This window comes from Megalops cyprinoides, chromosome 15 (assembly GCF_013368585.1).
Source record: "Megalops cyprinoides isolate fMegCyp1 chromosome 15, fMegCyp1.pri, whole genome shotgun sequence".
In the NCBI taxonomy this organism is placed as follows: domain Eukaryota; kingdom Metazoa; phylum Chordata; class Actinopteri; order Elopiformes; family Megalopidae; genus Megalops; species Megalops cyprinoides.
This window is the reverse complement of record NC_050597.1, coordinates 4,607,168-4,629,511: the sequence shown is the minus strand read 5'-3', so window position 1 is coordinate 4,629,511 and position 22,344 is coordinate 4,607,168. Positions and strand designations below refer to the sequence as shown.

At 40.5% G+C, this 22,344-nt stretch overlaps 1 protein-coding gene across 2 annotated transcripts in view; it reads left to right on the top strand.

The window, feature by feature from the left end:
• The first annotated feature begins 2,652 nt into the window (after positions 1-2,652).
• Positions 2,653-22,344, top strand: part of LOC118789755 (VPS10 domain-containing receptor SorCS1-like) — a 109,435-nt gene continuing 89,743 nt past the window's right edge. For both annotated transcript variants that reach the window (XM_036546340.1, XM_036546341.1), the window contains exon 1: positions 2,653-3,307. In XM_036546340.1, coding sequence (XP_036402233.1) covers positions 2,681-3,307 — 627 coding nt within the window. In that variant the 5' untranslated portion in view covers positions 2,653-2,680. The remainder of the gene's footprint in view (positions 3,308-22,344) is intronic.

The window sequence follows — 22,344 nt, the reverse complement described above, 5'->3', positions numbered from 1 at the left end:
GCGTCAACATAGAAAACGGTGAATATCCCTTTAATCTCTATCCCTCTAACAGTACCTGCTCAACATTGTCTGTAAGCGATCTGAAGAATCTCCTAATAACCAGTGTCAACTATAGCCTTTTTGATGTTGATCTCAGCCATGTTTAAACACAACACATTAAATATATGTATCCATATAAATACAAATTCCATGCTACAAGCAGACACTAAAGATGGTATGCTTTCAATAACGACAGTGTTAAGAAGCGTGTTCGTCTAGGAAGAGGCCATGTTTTTTTCCTCTGATTCTGATCAAGAATACAATGACATTGCAAAGGAGTCATGTGGGATGTCTTTGTGAATGAAATAAAGGGAAATAAAGGACATGTAATGTAGATGTCGTCAACTATCTATGATATCTACCCACAAGCAGCTAGCTACTGTACATCTATCTTTGATACAGATTGCTATCTCGAAAGTTACTTAATCTTAATTAACTAGTTTGCCAGCTAAGCAACGGTAGCCTCCTTAAAAAAAAACAAAAAAAACAAGATAAAAAAATTTAGCAACCAAAACATGAGTATTACAGATTGTAATATGATAGGTAGGTTTTTTTAGATATGCTGATTCTGTACCTAGCCTGCTCACCATGTGGTATACAAGTAAAATAATACGCTTTCTTCCTAGCATGACAAGAGTTTCTTTTCTATTACATAAAAACTAAATCTTGCAATACATATTTGCCTTGCCCTTCATTTCAGTTTTTTTTCAGTTTGCTAAAACTTTTCAAAAATATTCTTCCCTTGAAAGGTCTTGGGAATGTATATAATTCTCAAATTCCACCAAATGGATATTTTGGAATTTTATATTTAAGTACACATAATTAATTGATGGATTAGGGGATCAACTATAGTTTGTATTTGGACTGACGTGAGAACTATGGATAATGATCATTAAATAACTAAATGACTGGATTACAGGCAGACACTTCTTTCACGTTAGTTACTGTGTATTGAAAATGTATTCTATGTTTCTAGCTGTGTAGTTACATTGTAATAACACTTTACTGATTTTGTACTGTCTGTAAACAGTGGGACCAAATTGCAAGGCTGGGGTTAAAGTCACACATCTGTGAACTGTGTGTTTCTGAATGTTACAGCATGAGCCAAACCAATGAGAACTGAACAATAATGCAACATATGGTAATCAGTAAAGGCTGACAACTTAAGGGAACTAAGAGAAGTCAGCAAGATGTATTTCAGGAGTGCTGGAAAGTATTCATGAATAGAAGTAAGTACACATGAAGGGTATATGTGGTTTTGCTGATTAAGAGTATTTGTGGAAAAAAATAAAGAAATAATCCAAACATCTGTTTCATTTCACATAAACAGCTTTCAAAACAGTTAAAATAATTGGGGGAAAAAAGTTATTTTCTGCAACACAGTATCAAAACCTGAGTAACAGTGAAACTTTTACTGTTGCCACGCATTTGGTAGATTATATTTTGTTGACGATGGTCTTAAAGCAGCTAGCTTCTGAAATATTTAAAATACACTTTTTAAAATGATATAATACTTCTTAAACATATTCAGCCCACTATACTCAAAAACCAAAATCTCTGGAACCATTTACCTCTAAATTTTGGGTGTGATGTCACTGGTTGTAATGGAAAAATGGACCAATGTGCTGTGTTACGTATGTATGTATGCTGTATAAGGATGAAGTCTTGTTATCCTCCTCGTACTGAAAATATAATCGATAGCAGGTCAGTAAAAGGATTATCCTGCATTATTAAACTGTAGGGACCATTTTGAATAGGAGCTACTTTAATGACATCAATATCCTCCATTGGAGCAATTTCCAACAGAGAATTGATAATAGTTTCCAAAAATAGCATTATGTTATGTCTATGAATCAAATGCTACACACAATCTTCTTAAAACAGGAGATTTTGTTGATCATAGTCATTAGATTAGCACCAGGCTTTCTGTGATTCACTGTGAAAAATATAAAAATAATTGAGCTGCAGTTAAAATGATGGTCAGTACCCACAGACCTATATCTTTGTGATACACTTATTATTAAAACGACAGAGTACCACACAATAAGCTGCAAAATCGGTTTTCCCAAGAGAATGTTCTATTTTTAAAAAAATAGTTTGATTAAAAACTACAGCTGCAAAATCACGCGCAGAGAGAAACCCATCTGTAACACAGATTGAACGGCGTCAAGCAAAGGCGACAAGTTGATCATACCACATATTGATTTCGTGTTTTAAATAATAAATAAATAAATAAATACATAAATAAATAATACACGCGCGAGAAATCTCTCTATCTTTCCTCGAGATTCAGCCGAGCTCCTCCCCCTGGTGGTCCCTCTCCTGATCAAATGCTTCAACTTGAATCGCTTCACAGAAAATCACTTTTGTACAACAGGGTAACTTGCGAGTCAGACAGCAGCATATTTGATAACAAGCCAGGCGAAGAAAGAGAAACGGGGACTAATAAATCCAGTACATCTCTGTGCTAAAGGCAATGGAGAAGAGGGTCGGCTTTTGTCCCTTCTGGAACAGTGCTCTTTGGTTTTGGGTACTGATCTTTGCTTCTCTCCTCATCGTTGCCCAAACAGAGATAACTTGCAGATCATGTAAGCCTTCGGTGGCCAAACTGATTCCGCGAGAAGTATTTCGGGCTCCTAAAATGGATACGGAGGAATCTGCAACAGGATCTGAAGAGGAACTTATCAGACATGGAGTCGGGGCAGCTGGAAGTCTTCCCGAAACTGACGGAACTCACGACCTCGACTGTGCGTCGCAGTCTATCGACTGCATTTCAGACCAAGAGATTACAAATAATTTAGCCCCGAAACCGAAGTTTAACGCGCTCCACGCGAAGAAATCATTTAGACAGACCAGCTCAAGAAAAGTGGCGATGAGCGGAGAGAAAGTTTCCGATATCGAAATGAATGGTCAGAAACAAGGTGGCTTGGACGCGATGACAGTTGCTACACCTGTCATCGGCACTGAAACGAATCCTAATCGCGACCCTGGCAAACCGGAGAAGGGATCTGGAAAGGAAAATAAGCAAGTGATAGCATCCACTACAATTAAAAAACGGGGTTCGTGGACCCGGGGAAACCGGCGAGAGCGCAGCGCCTCGTTGGCTGGACACAGATGGACCCGGTCAGCATTCAGGGGGAACAGCGAGGAAAGGCGCACGGCCAATTCGAGACAGGACGAGCCGAAACTGACCAGCTCCACCTTCGCGCTGACGGGAGACTCGGCTCACAACCAAGCCATGGTGCACTGGTCTGGGCAAAACAGCAGTGTAAGTAGATCGCATCCATGAATGCAACTGTGGTTAATTAACGCATGGAAGAATATTCGCTATAAACTAAACATCTTAGTTTAATTGTCTGGCGTTACTGTAGTTTTTTAGTCTTACACGAAAATAGTTTATAAACTCATTATATAAGTTAGAATATTTTGCTCTGTCTTCGATTTGGCATTGATACCACTAGGGTATATTTGTCGTATACATCAATCTGATCCTCATAAATAATTAATGGAACATATCTGAACAATTGGGCGTAGGCAAACGTCTCCCTCGCACTTTTGCCCCCTAATAAACTGCATGCCGCCTGTCTTGATTCCGATTATTTGATTAACGTAGGATTTGGGACAACAGGTAGGCACCTTGACCGTTGTGGACATGCTTAGGAATAACCTACACTTAATGGGCGTATTTCTTGCTGCCCCAGTCCCGGTGGCATATGTCGAAGGCACCACGTGCCTGTGCAAACAATTGCAAGCCTTTACGCGACGCCTCTGCAAGATGGGAGCGTTTTAGTGGCTCAACTGTGACACCTTCGCTCCTAAACGCTTCTAACATTGTGTCACATTTGTGCCGCATTCTCCGATAACGAAAGATCTTGCTATAAAGCGTAAGACAAACAAAATGTTTTACAACAGACTGTGAAATGTTTTCCTTTTTTCCTAAAGAAAAAATCTATAAAACACATGCATAGCTAAAATGTATTTTGACTTACATAATATCTAGATCATGGTGTGCACAAGGTGAATAAAGCATCTTTTTAATCCCTCACTGTACTAGTATTGGGCTTAATACAAAGTTTCTGGTAGCACACAATTACAATGTACAGGTCAACACTTCTGAAAGTATGGATAGCACATGTTAGCTGTAAATTACATGGGTAGACAACATTTAAAAGATTTAACTAAAACATACAAGCAGTGGTTTCTGGGTGCAAATGGAGGTGTCAGTAAACTATATTATGCTGGGGTATCCACATTATATTTCCCACATACTTTAGGAGACCAAACAGTATTTACTCTAAATATGTTTTCCTTCAACATTCCTGTCTGACCCGGGACTTTTTCTCAGTTTTGACAGCTTTCTCAGATGGAGTCTTAAGGTGTTTCATTATATTTTCTCTGTTCTGGAAGAAACTGGGATCTCACCCTTACTAACTGTGACATGCACAAAAAACTTTGAAGTCCTGACGTTTTAGCAGTCAGCTTGTTTGCTGTTTGGAAGCTGGTACCAGCTAATTCTGTCCAAATGGATCCCCCCCCATATGATTGCACAATATTTTGTACAAGTATGCTGTGTGCTTTCAGCCGGGACAGCATTGTTAAACTTCTAATTGCACCTCTTAGGATTGAAGAGGTATGCTGTAGATTGCACGACTGTGCTGCGGTTATGAATATCCTGGACAGAATTAGAATTTTTCACTGCAGATTGTTTCTCTGCAGCTGCAGTGAAATAACAGCTGCAGAAATTACCTTTTTCAGCTTCTGACTTGAACTACGAGGTTGAAGTGGCTGAAAGTTGTCTCCTATTGTTCAACGCTTTGTTTTAAAACACTGGCTTTCTCTGTTCATAGCCTCACTGAAATCATTATTTTAAATGCTTTCCAATGTGCTGTGTTCGCGTGGTTGTCAGGTAAAGAGAAACATAAACACAAGCAAACAGAAATGCTTTCTCATTACATACGGCAGTACTGCACAGTTAAACATACACTGTTTAAACATGCACAGTTAAACATGCACAGTTAAACATACACTGACTGCAAATTGCACTGTTCAATGGTGGAGTGTACAATAATACATGTTGCAAAAGTAGTTAATTGAAATAATGGAAAATCATGCTTTGTTTTCTTGTCAAAATAAATAAAACTAAAACTGTATTTCTGCAGATTACATCTTTGTGACATCTATTACATTGCATTGAAATGCTGTTTCACTACAGAGTAGTACTGACATGTTTTACAGAGAACCAGTTAGTGTTTTTTCATTCTATGTGTGTATGTGTGTGTGTGTGTGTGTGTGTGTGTGTATTTCATAAGAATGAACAGTGGAGGGGCCAGCACATACTTAACCAGTGGTAGGGAGCCGCTGGTTTTTCCACTTTTTCCACCATGACAGTGTTAAAAAAGCTATTTTTGAATTCCTTTTAGTGGTGCATGGTAGCAGGCTATTGTTCCTGAAAAAAAATTTTGCTGAACAAGCACTGTTTAGCTGATAATTGCATCACTCAACACACGGACAGTCATGTCACAAAAAGTTGTTCCCTGTCATGTCATGTTGAAAGGAGCTTGTCTTGTGAAAAATACCACATGGAGTCACATTTGCACCTCATAATACACGTCCTTTAAGGTCTCCGAGCTGGTGGGGGCAGAGCTGACAACCGGGATACAACACTGCGCTGTAGGAGGGTGCATTCAGCTGCAGAGCTGTCTCACTGAAAGGACTGACTGCAAGAAAAGAAATCCAGTTTATTCTGTTTGCTAATACTACAGCAGTCAGAGAATTGAAATAATAAAAAAAACTGTCAAGACTGATACCAAAATTATAAATGAATGGAGATTAATCACAGTCTAAAGGAGTTTCTGAAGAAATGGTATACCCCTCCTTCCATTTGTTTGGAAAAGGTCTGGGAGGAATTTGAAATGCTATAAACAAATCTCATGCAAGTTCATGTGTCTTAGGAAGGACAAAGACAGGTCTTACTCAGATGCTTGTTGACTGTTCAAATGTAATGTTTTCAGTGTTGACCCAGAATACTAAGCAGGCATGGTTCAAGGTAACTTTCATTACAGTATGTTTGTATTTCGTGTCACCATGACAATGCACATCAAAGTGAGAACTAGAGTAAATACCATGTGTTTAAAAAAAGGAATGCTGCCTGTTTGGCGCCAGCACTCTCAAAAATAAGAAGCATGGTAATTCAGAAATCCCTGCTACCAGTAGAGCTGCACTCCTGGCTGACGATTATTTCTGTGACTCTCTCCTGAGCCAGGTACCGGGACTGTCAAACTTGTTTATGTTTTCAGGGGATAATGCCACAGGGCTGTCCACACAGAGTCCCTCCAGCAGGTGTTGTTGGATGGCTGAGTATTTACATGTCATGTGCAAGACTTTGAGTGCTTCTCCCCATCCACTGCACACATCCCTCCCCGTCCTTCGTCTTAGCAAAGAAAACGAACTATGCCGCTTCGTGTCAAAACAGACTGTGAATAATGTACTTTAAAACACGCATTTCTTTCTCTATTAATCTCATGTTTTTGCCAGCTAAATAACAGCAGTCATGATTATGAATCAGGAGGTGCCATACTGCTTTGTGATATTTAGCTGTTATTTGGTGTCAGTGTTATAATCACACACATTATGTTACATTATTGGCATTTAGCAGATGCTCTTATCCAGAGCGACTTACATAGGTTAAAATTTTTTACATGTTACTTGTTTATACAGCTAGATATTTAGTTCTAGGTAGTTCTGGGTTACGCACCTTGCCCAAGGGTACAGCGGTAGTGTCCCAGTGGGTAATCGAACCAGCAACAATTTGGGTACAACACTAATTGTGCGTTAATTGACAGATGATGGCATCGGTTCATTTCACAACCCAGTGGTGCATTGTGGGAATGCAGATTTAAGAGAGGAGAGTCCACTGTTACTTAGTGTGGTCACAGTCTGCTCAGTGCTGCTTCTCCTGCTCAAACCATCTCAGTCCTATGCATCTCCGTCAGTCCGCACGTTGCCAACGGTACAACCGGCTGCCGTTTTAAGACATATGCATAAGAGATCAGCTGCTGCTTCCCAAAGGCAGACAAGAAGTGCCGTTCCATTAATGCATGAGTTCATCTCGCTGGGAACCGGGCGGAATTCCGTTTGAGCCAGATGCATCGCCGTTCGGAAACCCGGCCAGGGCAGAGTTCTGTCTCATCTCAGCGTGAAAGACGTGAGCCCTTTTTTTCCAGTTTTTAATAGTCTCCATGCCCTGCACATATCTACTGAGCAACAGCTTGATTTATTGTTCGTCAGCTAATGCATAATTTATTGTGGCTCCTTTAGTTCAGCAGTCTCGGCCTCCTCAAATCGGCCTAATTGGAAATTGCTTTTGATTTTGGTTCAGCACATACATTAACAAACTCGGATGATTAAAATCAGACTTCCGCAAAAAAGAGAACGGCAGAGTTTGCTTTAATTGATTTAACGTATGTTACAGAATGCAGAATTTTGATGGACAACGTAACACATAGGATTCTGGTGTTTAACCAAAATTTTGTATTCAAACATCTTCTGAAGCACATCCTATACCATCTTAAATGGATGTCTGGTTCTGTAGTAGCAGCTATTGATCTGACTTTTCCTCTGTAGCAGGAATGGCTATAATGTCAGTTTAATAAAATGATATGGTGCTGTAATACCCCCCATTTAATTTGTTAATGCAATTTTGTTGTGCAAAACCCAAAGCCTTAAACAGACACAAGTGTTTTTTTTTAGAAATACATAGATGGATTGTAACATTTTCTGTAAATGAACTCATGACTGTAATTACCATGAAATGACCAGATTCATTGCTGAAAGTTTTTTGTTTAAGCTGAAGAGCTTCCAAACAGACCTACATTCATTGTGCAAGAAGCAGGCCATCCCTATCAAAACTAAATAGAGAGAGACACTTAACTCTGTTATTACAACAAGCTTGCAAAATGAACTCGTATCCATTTTTTTTTTTCTGGCGATTTTCTTGACTTTCTGGTGATGTGTTGAGCGGCACCTAAAGGGCAGTTGTATGAATAAGATTGCCAGGCTCTGCTGAAAGGTGCCTGTAATTGGCAGTTGACACCTTTCATCTTTGTGGGATGAGATGAACGCCAGAGAGTGAAGATGACTGAGTGGATGACAGTTAGCATAACAGATGTGCACATCATAGTCATGCAGCCATGCAGCAGCAACAAAAGATGAATGCAGTGCAAATAAAAATCTCATACAGCGTCATTATGGAGTGATATTGCAAACCGCACATCATAGATATACAAATGAAATTTAGATCCACCCGCGGGTAACAAACATTAACTTGTAATTTTTCTTTGCTTTTGTTGGGCTTCTTTTGATTTGATGTGTTTTTTTTTTCTGCAAGTGAAATTGTTGTTTGTGTGGTGGATATCAGCCATGGCATGGAAGACAGAGGAGAAGATGTCGGATTATCTGGTCCAGGAATGTAGAAAGATTAAACTATTCAATTTGTGGCACATGGTGAGAATTTATATACGGTGGACGTGGGCCCTGCACTTAGCCCTGAGGAGAAAGCTACCTGCTCTCAATCTCGGGCAAGAAAAATGAGTCAGGGTACTGAGTGTATACATATTAGTAGTTTCCTTGGAGCTGTGCTACTTTTTGCAATTCAGATTGACAAGTCTGATTGTTGGCGCCATTGAAGGACAGTCAGTGGTGTCTTTGGTGGTGAGAGTCTCATCAGCCAACTGATCAGGGGCCCAATTGTACAGCCGTTTCTAAAAGCTGTGGCAGAAATTGAATCGAGACCAATCTGTAACCCTTAGGAATGTGCCTGAGAGTACATATAAAAATGCCATTTTCAATAGAAAACTGCATTGACTGGGGAACAGATGAGATGCACCTGAAGTTAATTGAGTAGGTCTGGGACTGGGCGGGGACGGAGGGGGGGGGGGGTGTGCGCGTGTGGGGGCGCAGGGGGTGGGGGGGTTGACGGCTGTGCCTTCAACGCTGCCACTCATTCCTCCAAAAAAGGCACCACGCACATCGTCACTGTCACAGGATACATGCGATGAAAGTGAAGTTTCACTGAAAATCTTTTTTCCAGCCCGGCGCCTTCATCGCGTGGGATGGCCCTCTGTTTATGAGGGGCAGTGTGAATATGCCGAACATCTTTTACTTCTTTCTTTGTTCTTTGACCCGTCACTTCTGTGCTCAATAATGCAGCGTGCTTTTGTTAGCCAAGGATGTAGCATAAAAGAAATATAAAAATATGAACCCTACCCATCACGGTAATGGCCGGATTTCAGACTGTCAGCACAGAAATGACAAAGCTACTGTTCATATTTAATGCACAGCTGAGTCGGATTTTTTTTTTACATTTATTTATATATTTACTTATTCTTAAAGTAAATCCTCCAAGAATTTCCCAGCATCTCATTATATTTAGTGAGCCGATGAGATGGCTTGAGTGACTGAATGGGAGGCCAAGCAGAGAGACTAGAGGAAGCCCTTAGGAGAGCGGGAGAAGAGCAATCAATCTTATGTAGGTAATTGACATCCCTTCAGGGTGTTATTAAACATCCGGCTACCCTCCCCTGTTGTGACTGCAGCAACTGGAAGTGGCCTGCTTGCGGAGAGCCAGATGAAAATCTAGAGCAGCTGGGGAAATGGTTTATGTCAGAGTCGCGCAAAAAAACTGGATGAGATCTACTGTATGTAATGTGCTTAAATTTCTGCGAAACTTGGCAGCAGCGAGAACGCCCTGTGCCACTCGATATTCTATCATTTCGGAATTACTGCGCGTTCCTGTAAATTACTATAGCAATAAGCAGGCGCAAGATTTTGGGTAAATACCAGTAGAGCAGTATTTAAATAAAATATGTGCCTGGTTTGCCGTATGTGCATTGGTCTGCCTGCTGGGTATCGGGGTGCAGAGGGAGCAGTGTGATGAGGGAACTCTGGCCGACCTGCCCACACCTTTCCCCAGCGGAACAATGCCAATTTGTTCCACCACTGCGGGCTCCTGGTCGCTGTCAGCAGATGACGGGGCTGGTTTCGAACCCGAGCCACAGGGCTCAGCCTGCACTCAGGGAGCTCCCTTTATTATTTCTTTGTAGACGTAACATCAGAAAAGGGCAGAAAAGGTACAAAGGTAACTGGTAAAAGTCTGTTTCCGCTGACAGCCTCATACAGGGACATATTCTACATAATTAACCATAATTATAACTGATATATTGGATACCAACACATACAAGGCAAAGTCATGTCTCCTTAATATTGTAGAAATGAATATTATTTAAAATGCTGCCTTTAATTGTCCTGAGAAAAGAGCCTGACTAGGATAAGGATGCAAGACACATCGTCACATATTTTCCAGGCTGAAGCTCTGCTCAGCTGCAGAGGAATCTAAGAACAGACTGAGGTACAGCAGCATCAATAATAAAGAAAGAAAGGAAAAAAAAAGAAGATATATCCCTGGAAAGCAACATCAAACAGTTCCTGTGAGGGAGCCCCGCCTTGCTAAGGCGAGGCGTGTTAAATCCAGGTGTGAATTAATACGTTGAATAAATCATATCCAGATTGTCCTTTCCTGCGATGTGACTGTGAGGACATAAGCGCGTGCTGGAAAAACACGCTGCCTTTGAACCCGCCGTTTGTTCCATTTTTATTATTGGTATTATTTATTTATTTGCATTCTCATTTCCCATGTGCCTCACCTGTTACAGCAAGGTTATTGGTAAGAGCACTCTGCGCACGTCCCTAGCCTTCTGTGAGAACTACAGAAAAGCACTTATTTGCAGGGAGGCATGAAAAAAGCCCAGCGAAATAAAGTGTTAATATGAAAAGTTTTGCTCGGCGGAGACCATTTGCATGAAGTGACTTTGAAAGGCATTTCACAGACTGACAGAAACATCTGGAGATCCTCGCCACAGCTGTTTGTGTCTAAAAGCGTTTTCCCTGGATCCACTTATCTACAGTAAAACGCTTTGATGGCTTCTGCGGGTAGCTTGACCAGCCGGTTGCCGGGTGTTACAGTTTCCGAGGTTACGGCCAAGCCCATTTGTCTCCATTAAACCCGAGATTACGGTTCCCGTAAACGACACACCTCGCGCCGATCTTCGTCCTTACAGCGCGGGCACGGCAGGTCTGTTCCTGCCCTCGCCCATTTTTTTGGCAGCGTCGGCAGCGATTTCGAGGAGGCTGCTGAGTAATAATAGCTCTTCCTTTCCCCTCTGTCATATTTACCCCACAAGGTTTTGCTTCTGTGTCAGGCAACCGTTGCATGTTATTAAGTGCTTGAAGAATAATAATCACATTAGCTGTTGTTATGCGGTCTCATTTACATGTAAAGCTAAGCAGGAAGTGCAGGAGGTGGGATGATGGATGGCCGGGAGGCGTGCGTTGCATCGGGCTCGCCTCATTAGTATTTCAGGTGTTGCAATTAGGGCCGAGGATCAGGTGTAATTAGGTTATACTCTAAACAGCAGAATACTCCAGAGCGCTCGCCGGGAACTAATAAAGAGGTCGAGGCTGTGAGTTCTGCCTTCACCGACACGGGCTGCATTCCAAGTCGCTCCCTGGTCCCCCTCTTACCATCTCCGTAAGGGGGGGGGGGGGGGGGGGGGGTGAAAGTGGCAGCAGGGCCATTGAAATGGCCTTTTTGGGCCTGACAGAGAAAGGCCACCTTGGCGTGCCCTTCATCGGGCTGTTCATGAGCTTTGAACTGCCGATGCATTAACTGAGTGACTTCTTTATTCTCTCTGCAGAAAACACAGTGCCTGGAAGTATGGACCTTAAAAATGGCAATCAATAAAATGGGAGTAGATATTTACACCTCTTGCACTTCAGTACAGTGACTTCTTATCCTCATCCTGTTCCCACTAAAAATGAATTGTCTGACATCATGTGAGAATGATTGATAATAATAAATATAACCCATCATTATTTAAACATTCAAAATAAAAAATGTTCATGTTTATCATTGTAAATTGGTGCACTGTATTGCTATAACTGGCAGCAGGTTAGCAGTTGGAAAGAGTCGTGACACTATTGCACCCATGCTAATCAAATATGTAACGGTACTTATTTCAAGATTTAGTATTTTCATACTTCTCAAAACAATTCAAGAGTTTGCAGCCTGGAATGCAATCCCACATGGTACAGAAGTATGAAAACTCTGACTGTCAAAACTTTTTGCTTCCGCATAATCAGTTCAATTCAGTGGCATCACTGTCCAACAGATCAGTTAAACTTCTGATTTTTTAGTGTCCTCCACGCTCATTTCCAGTGTACTTCTATAGACAAACAGAATTGCGTCGATAGTGCTTGGAGTGTTAGAATTGTACTGGCAGTGATCACAAATCTACAGAGGATTGCTTGTTATACATACCCGTCACAACTACTTAATTAGGACGGCCATCAAAATGTTCTTCCAGGACGAGTACAATCAGTTCTTTAAACATCCTTAATGCTCCCAAAACCCAAAGCAAACTGAGGGATGAAGCTATTGGTTTAAGGATCACAATAACATTTTGGAGACAGAATGTGCAGTCCGTGAGACGGCTCATGTTTATTGTGCTCTGTAGTAATGAAACCACACTAGCGTGACATTGTGGATTGCATTTACCTAAACCAGTTACTTCATCTTACTCCTGGTATTATTTTTGAGTTGCCATTGTGAAATTTGCTCCTGGTGTAACATGTTGACATGAAAATAAGCTGATAATGTAAGGACTTTAGTATAATGTAGAGACTTTACTGTAAGCCTCCCAACCTGACACATGATTGCAATGAAAAAGGACAACCAGGGCAGATGGAGGGCAAAGTGGAACATGCAAGAGGAACTCAGATAAAGTATTACTCCCTTGGGCTGAGATAATATACACATTTCTGTAGGCCTGTTACAAGGTCAAACTCTGAAGGACAGTTGACTGCGTTAGCACATTTGCTCGCTTTCATATCTGTAAAGCTTGTGTGGTTGAATTAAGAATAGAACAGTGAGAACGGTTTCGCCTACAATGCTATCACTTTTGAAGGAGAGATTCCCTGTTCCCATGTTAACACTTGGACCTGCATTCCAATGAAAGCACATGCGAATGCTTTCAACGCGATTTTTTTCTGTAAAATAAGCCCACATGCTGTAATAATGGTCTTATGAATATTGGCAGAGTTGTGCTATCTTAATTAATCTCCTCACTCATCTGCCAGGGTATGCAGAATAAGTCGGGGACTTGCATGTGCTTGTCTTTAAAAATAAATTGTGATTCAGGAGCATTGTGCTTGACTGAGCTCAGATGGCCCCTATGGCTGGAATGGCAACAGAATCAGAATGGTGACATACGGTTGTGGAGAAAGAAATATGATGCTGTCTCTTTATCTCTGAGTCCTGGGAGCTGTCCTTGTAGTCATGCATTTTCTAAGAGGCGAGCAGTGCGTTTCCCTTGGTAGTTACTCCAGCCAGGCTTTGACTAAACAAGGTTGGACTTGTGTGCTTACAGAAACAGAAACACGAGCGTTGCTTTACATTGCTGTTGCTGTAGACGAAACATTACTTTTGATTCAATTAATGGAACCATTCTTGGACAAAATCTCAGTATGCAATTGAACATTATCACAATTCATTAATTCCGTGTCACATTTTCAGTGCCATTGAGTGATATTTTTTCACTTTGTTCAAATATGCTTTTGATAGTAGAACAATGGCAGAAAGGCTTATGGGTAGCAGACAGTTTTAGAGGTCATCATTTGTATCTCAAAACAAAGAAAAAAATATTGATTGTGAACTTATTCAAGCATTTGATGTGCTGTTTCATTTTTCAAGTTTTTAAATCATAGACTTAATACCATAATAATACCAAGAGTGTGGCTATTTTTGTGCCAGTCTTTCAAAGCCGCAGCGCTGGAGCTGAGAGTTTGTTACATTTGTCGAAGTCCCAGGGATGATTGCTTAAAATCCTTGTCTAATTTTGGCAGCAGTGCTGAGAATTTCAGCTGCAACAACTAACAGGTGGAGGTGTGGTTGTAATTATCGGTGTCGGCATATTTTGAGGTCGCCACATAGGACAAAGTTTCTTTAGTGGAGTAATTTATTGCTGATAAATATAACCGCTGACATTAATTGGAAAACAAAGTTTTAGAGGGAAGTGACTTAATTTATGAGAGAGTCCGTTATTAATACTTATTAATTAGTTATTTTGCCAGTGGCATTTTTCGAGGGGTTAATGATTGAAATGGTACATTTATTTACACACATAGTTATTCCATTTTTTTCCAAGGGAAAAAAAAAATGTTTATACATACAAAAATAGTAATTATGGGTTGGACATGGACCGTGGGTGAAATGGAAAAGAGATTAAACTGGCTCAGTCAGTGCAGTGCTGTCCATGGTTCTGAAACGTACCATTAAATGCTGTGTGATGCGAATTTGTCCTTATCTACACAGGTAGTAAACCCAGGTTTAGAAATTGAATAAATTCCAATACAGCGAGCTTTATCAAACACCAATGACACAAATAAACTGTGTTCAAATGCAGGAAGGAACGTGTGATAACTACCAATAAACTATAGTTGTGTTTGATCTATGTGCAATCCTGCACATAAGCAGAACCAAGGGAATGGAAAAAAAAAAGATGCAGTGATGTTTGGAGATCAAAAAGCATTTCCTTCAGGACTGAGGCCATGGACAGTACTGCAAAAGAGCAGTTCTAGTTTCGTGGTCACAGTTTCGGGACCGCAGAGTTGTGGCAAAGTGATCTAACTTCTGGAGGGAATGCAGGTGAAAGCCATCAGCAAGCGTGTCCCTGAGCAGGTCTGAAGGATTCACAGCATGTGAACCTGTAGGTAGACGCCTATTTTTATCTTGGAAAGTGCTCTGTTTATATATGCCTTGCATAGCAACTCCACTCGCGTGCGCTGAGCACTGCTGTTCCATTTTACAGGGAGAAAGTGCACCGTTGCATCTTCCCAGTGTGCAGAACTGTGTGCAGAACTGTAGCATGTGTGCTGTGTATCTTCAGGCTCTCATAAGAGTAGAATGACTCTGCTTTCAAAATCATATGACAGCACCCTGTAGGAGTGGTATGATATTGTATCTAATGAGTTTCCCTCTCGGATCCACCCCCCCCCCCCCCCCCCCCCAGCCTGCAGGCAGCATACAGAAAAGGCTGTTTAGTTCATCAGGAGACTTTATTGATGTAACAACCCTATGGAATCACCACTGAAGCAAGTTCCTATCAGAACCTTGAGAGACGTCAGAAAAAACATTAAATTAATATCATCTGGGAAAACAGATATTGTATACTTATTGTGTGCTGTGATTATTCTTACTCTTGTTTTTTCTTCCAGTTCTGGCTGCTTTCAGGTTTAATTGAGCTGGTTTAGTCCGACGGAGGTCGAACATTGTCATATTTCCCTTTCAATCAAGATTAGACTGTAGACGAATCACCCTCAATTAATTCAGGCTGCAGTGACGTCAGACACCACTGCTTTCTTTAGCAATTCTGCGAGGTTGTTCCTTTTTGATGAACTGCGTAATTGTAAATGACAGAAATCGCAGCTGCGTGTCTTTTAGCAGCTGCTTGCAGTAACTTTATGCGTGCAGCGAATGACCAGATCTGCTTTTAGATCATCGTTTTCCCCAAACAAATGCATCAGCATTTTTTTAATTAAAGTGGGGAAAGTTTTAAAGAAAATCCAATTTCGTTTAACCCGAGGGTTGAGGCAATAAGCTATGCTCCCTGTTAAAGAGAAAATAAGAGGCCAGCACGCCATCCATCCCTGGCTAATGGGAAATCTACATTTGTATGTGTATATAGGGTTGTATGTTTGTATATTGTTGCATGTGTATATAGGGTACATCTATAGGGGAACACTACTTCTGTGTAAGTTAGTAAGTATATCACCTCTATAGAGAGTTATATAGAGTATAACTGCATTAAAAAATCACAAATGAATACTCTGTTACAAAGATGAGGCTAAAAGAGCCTGACGTTTTGGCATACTGCCGGGCATCAGTTTCACTCTAATGCGGTAAAGTATTCTGATCTGCACACCTCGGGTTTTACCCCATAGGTTGAAATAAGACCGTAATCCACTGCTATTAAAAACAAACAAAATCTAAATGCAGAAATATATTCATGTAGGTGGCATGAAGTGATCTGTTCATAACACCAGAGATGGGTTCCTGGCGGCCTTTCCTGAATTTGATTAACGGTAGATTATTCCCAATTCCCATCACAAACCTAACATAATTACAGGAAGCAGGAGATGGATGGGAAAAAAAGACAGCTTTGTCTTCTAAACATGCTTTAGACATGCTTTATACATAGATCTGAAAGCCAGCTCAACCAGAGGAGTGTTTTCAGGATCAATGCCACCATTGATATTTAAATATAGAATTTCTGTTGCCATAATCTCTTTCTTCACTGCAAAACATAAACCATGGTGGATAATGATACTTTTAAATTTTATCTGTCACGCATTACACATTTAAATCACATGACATCCTGATAATATGAACATGAAGCATTTGAATAAAAATATAGTGATATTTAGGATAATATTTTAAAAAATAATCATTTCCGCTATTGTACATCTTTTTGATTGTTTAAATCTATTTTTGTGAAGTTTTGGGTCTCTGGAAAGTTGTTACCTTTAATAATGCATGACCACACAATTCTAACAGTATTGAAAAGCTGACAATTTTTTTTGCCTTATAATCAAAACTTGCACAAAATACCGATTTGCTTCATCACTGACATCCTGCTTTGCCTGCATCCTTAATCAGAGAGCAATAGACATATTAGAGAAGCAAAGCAAGATTAAAAAAAAGTCATGTCAAGAGAACTGCCGACAAGACATTGCATTATGATGGTCATTTTAAAGACCCCAGGGTTCCTATGAATAATCATTCATCGCCATGTCCCTTGTTGCTTACACAGTATGATCTGTAGCACCTAATTACTGCAGAAGTACCACTGCCTGTCATTGCTCTGGGGAGAGGAGCATTTATTTCACTCCTCTATGTATCCATCCTTGTCCTGGCATAAAATTAGCATGTAACTCCAAGAGAATGAATTGTCAGGCTTAAGCAAGGATTATCCAAAACCATAAACCATAACAACCGTAAAGAAACTGGTAATGATTTAGATGGAACCAGACAAAAGAACAGAAATCATTCAAGTATCCATTGTACTTATTAATAATAGCTTTAGCTATTCAAAAAAATAAAAATTAAAAAACAGATAAATGCCACCACATTCTCCCTCGTGGGAACCAACAAAGGTAGCAGATGGGATCAGGATATGTAACCCTGCAGGGGGGACACTTCCCAATTGCCAGTGGAGAGGGATGAACAGAGGTGAGATGTTGTAGTATTTCTGGCGGTCATGGACCAGCTAAGAACCAGCAGTGTTCTGTATGAGCTGCAGGTAGCACAGGCAGGGAATCCAAGAAGGATTGTGTTAGTCAAGGACAACACCAGGGCCTTGAGCAGGAGCTGGTTACATGATAATGCACAGGAAAAAAACCTTTGGCTGTTGTAGAGGAATAATCTACTGGCCAAGCTTGCAGATGCTGTGTCCTCATCGAAGTTCAGATCGTTGTTTAGCGTTGCCCCATGGTTCTTGTTATTTTGGGAAGCAGACACTGCAGTGTTGTCTAAGGTGATGGAGAGGCCTTTGCAGGTGGAGGATTTGTCTGGTAGACAGAGCAGTTCAATCTTGACCAGGTTGTGCCTCAGCTGATGCTTAGTCTGGTTATCAGTGTAGCAAGTAAGTAGTCAAATATGCATGTTGTCATAAAAATCATAAACATTTCCAGATTTGTTTTTTTTTTCTTCAGATCAGTAAAACAGAAAGTAATTTGGGTGACTAGTGGAGCTCTGCAACAAGTATAGTGTAGCACAGTGGTTAAGGAGCAGGGCTCATAACTGAAAGGTTGCTGGTTTGATTCGCCGCTGAGGTACTGCTGTAGCAACCTTGGACAAGGTACTTATCAGAGAATTGCCTCAGTAAATATCCAGCTGTATAAATGGATAACATGTAAAAATTGTAATCTGTGTAAATTGCTCTGGATAAGAGCGTCTGCTAAATGACTGTAATGTAGTGGAATGTAATCTTCCAGGATGGAGTCATTGGTGGAGATGTGTGATGAAACCTGTGTCAGACTAAAGAAAAAGTGTAAAGAGTCTAAAGAGTTTGGTTTCCTCAGCAAAATAACAGAAGCAAGGGGTCTGAGTTCAGACAGGAGGGGGGCCACACACAGAGCCCTGGGGGACTTCAGTTAACAGTTTGCAACAGCTCCTTTACAGGTCAACCTGTAGGAGTTTCCAGACAGGTAGGATGTAACCCAGCCAAGTGCGGTACTTAAGGTGTCCATCGCTAACAAGGTCAACAGGAGTACATGATGGTCAGTGTTTCAAAGGCAGCAGATATGTCTGGAAGGATGAGGATAGAGCAGAGGAAAGTCACTATTGCTGAGGGCTTCTGTGAGATGGTAAAGAGCAGACTCAGTGGAGCAGCCAGACTGAGGGTTGTTCCAAATGCAAAAATATGACAGTTGGACTGACTGAAACTGAATAAGATTATGTGCTCCAATCGTATGTAACAAATGGAGATATATTCAAAGCTTTAAATATTTACGTCTCACCACTTGTAGTGTTGCAAATGAGTTTGGTATAAAGTTTGGTATTCACAGGAATTTGTAATTTATGAAGCTGTCAATTCAAACATCTGCTCAGTTTATTTACGGTAACAAAGCTTGCAACATTTAGCAGTTTAAAGTATTAAACAAAATTATTTATTACAATCTTTGTTCAGTCTTTTCTGTTGAGAGGTTTTTAAGCTCCTCATCCAGAGGACCATTATTTCTGGGCTGTATTGATCTCTCAATACTGGTAGGAAGCCAGCCAAACATATTTTCAAAATATTGCTTTTTGTCTAAATGGCTACATACTAATTATTTTTGAAAAGATGAGCTTTGAACCTCATTCGCATAATTAGTGATCAAAGCAGTTATATTTCAGCACAAGTGCTTATGATTTGAGTAATTGTTGTTAATCAGAGACAGCCATTTCCCAGCACATTTATATGCTGATAGCAACATATCTGTTCTGACCAGCAGTGTCAAAATAGACATGGATTAACTACAAGACCTGTGATTAACATCTCATCTCATTCCCTAGTCACTGGATAATACACAGTAACACACACACATACACAAACACAAACATACGTACAAACATACAGTGTATTTTATATGATTACATTTTTATTTTTTTGTTTTTGGAATTTTACACTGTAAGGTTTATGGAACGGCAGAGTAGCATGCCTGCCAATTAATCTCTGATGAAAACAAAAAAGAAATCTTACATTATTGTCATTTAGCAGACACTATTATCCAGAGCAACTTACATAGATTAGTTTTTACACATTGTCCATCTATACAGCTGGATGTTTTACAGAAACAATTCTGGGTTAAGTACCTTGCCCAAGGGTACAGCAGCAGTGCCCCAGTGGGCTCCTTAACCACTGTGCTACACTGTACTTTTTGCAGAACTTTGCTGTTATCACACAAATTACTTTCTGTTTTGCTGATCTGAAGAAAAAAAAAACAAAAACAAATCTGGACATTTTTATGATAACATGCATATTTGACTACTTTCCTGACAGATGTTTTTTTTTTTTTTTCGCCATAACGGGTACAGTGCGGTAATGCTACCAGTGCACTGATGCCTCTGTTGAATCCCTTGAGTGTGTGTAGGACTGGCATAGTAGGGGCCTATGTCATGGAGCAATGTACCATAGCTACCTCTCCCCCTGAAAACATGAGTAGACCTTATGTATAATGTAGCATACGCTGCAGGGTGTTCACTGAAACCCTGCTTCCTCTCCCAGTTACAACAACTTTATGGAACTGAGGAGGGGGTGCATGCATACCAAAAGCCTTCAGTAAATCAGAAGAGAATAGCTGAGGGTTTAAGTATTTTCTGTCTGTCCATTAGCAGAAGGTAGTTATTAATGTTCTTCTGCCTGCTTTTGCCTTATAAGTTGGCACTTCTATTTTAATGATATTTTACTAAGGACTTTTATCTGTTAATTCTCAGTAAGCTACCTTAGATACTGTTTGCCAAAGGGATACAACAGTAACGCATAAAGATAATTAGGCTTTATTGTCACAGGGAAATATATATTTAAAACTAAAATTAGAGCGAGATTGTTCAGGCACAAAAATATATATAATAAAATTCAAAGCCAAAGCTAAAAATTGTGTTAATATTTACTCATCCCACCTTCAGAATTAGTTTTCTTTTTCCTGTGATGCAATTAATTTTAGTTAGCAAAGTTTAATTTTATTTAGCCGACATCATTCAAGATTGATAATCTTTGCCTGTGGACCGTGAAAGCTTAATTAATTAATGATTGAGCCAAATCTTTTCATTTAAAGACAAAATTACATTTTGACATTTTAGTGATTAAAAAAATCCTATTAAACGCAACAAAAGATGTGTTAGGAATGAAAACTGTTGGAAGAATCTTCTTATTCTTTAGATTAATAAAGTACTTTTTAATTGTCTTCAGATTGGGAACGAATGCTTCAGATCTCCTATTAGCTGAGTCCTGTGATGGCTCAGGCATCACAGAATTAAAGGTCTGCCTCATGGAAATTGAGGCGAGTGCCATTTCAATCTCTTTTTTTAATTATTAATTACCGGACTACATCAAACCATGTACAAGACCTTACACAAAGGCCCAACACAATGACATCACATGTCCCACCAATCAAAGGTGTTTCACTGACTCTCTGCTACCGTAGAGACGCACAGTCGGGAACTCCCAGATCACGGCTCGCATTCCGCTCGGACAGCGTTATTTCTCATAACCAACGACGGTTACGATGATGCCTCTGGTGCCTTTTTCTCCCGAATCACCAGCTTTTCAGTTTGCTCCCGTAATCAATTAGAGCAGCATATGCTCGTCTATCGAGCGCCGTCCGTGTGTGATAGAGCCCTGTGGAGCAGTGGGGTCGTGGCGGCAGAGCCGGAGTCTCCCCGGCTTTCCTTCTGAGGGTGACCTTTGTTCCTGTCACTGCAGAGAGCGCCGGCCCCCGTCCTGGCCCGTCAAAGCCCCTGGAAAACACACACATCAGGGATCAGTAAGGTCAGGATCCCGGGGGGTCACCTGTAGAATACGCATCCAGCGTGCACACGGTTTTATTGCATTTCTGAAAACGGAGCCTGCTACAGACCTGCTACAGCGTGACTCCTGAAATCCAATCAATACGTCATTTACAGCAGGCCCATCTCGCGCTGCGTGAGTTTTTATTTATCAAATTTGGCTCAATATGTCACATGCTGCTGAGAAGGTTGGGTAAAACGTGTGTTCCTTTCATAAAGAATTGTGCGTGCGCCTCTCCTAGGTGGAGGCAGTTATTTTAAGTGAAATGGAAGAGGGAGAGGACAATGAGATTGATGAGACATCATCTTGTCAGCTGCTGTTGGTGTTTACGGTTTATAGTTATTGTAGTATCTTTCATATTAAAATGTAAAAAAAATTGTAATGGATTTTGATTTTATTTGGTAATACGTAAAATGTTTCAAAAGGACAAATCTATAAAGAAGAATTGTGTACAGAAAGTTTCTCTCACCCCTAGTTTGTAAAACCAGTTTTCTCCACATCCACACTAAACACTGACCATGGCACACCAGATAACTGGCTTTTCCTCACACCAAACAGCCATAGTCTTCACTGAAAACCACTGCTTCATACCGTGTACATGCTGCTAAATAATCCAAATTGGGTTTATTATTCTGTCAAAGAGCTGCTTATGATGCTTTCAAAGGAATGCACGTGGAATCCACGTGGTCGGAATATCTCACACTTAAGTATTTCAGCCAAAAACAGTGTAAAAAAGAACATATATATTGGTCATATGGAGTACCCCTGGTAAACATTCACTGTTTTATTCAGTCAGTGCTATTTTTTAACTGACAACTTGGAGACCAATTCAGAGAAAGTCTACTAGCATATGATGTGAGACATATGCTGTAATGAATGTGCTTTAAGTAGCTTGGGCTAGGTGAAATGGTTCTGAGCACGCTACAATACTACACACATCTCCTTCTATATGTGTATGTGTGGGGCGCTTAAGTGGTGGGCACACAGCATGCCTGTGAACTCACAAGCTGTTATTTAGACAAAAGGCAAAATGGCTGAGATCTGCAGAAAATGGCAGATGCTCTTAAGAGTCGATTGTAAAAATAGCCACCCTCGGGTCTGCCAGCAGGGGGCTACCTGCTGCTTGTCGCCTCTTGTGACACCTGTT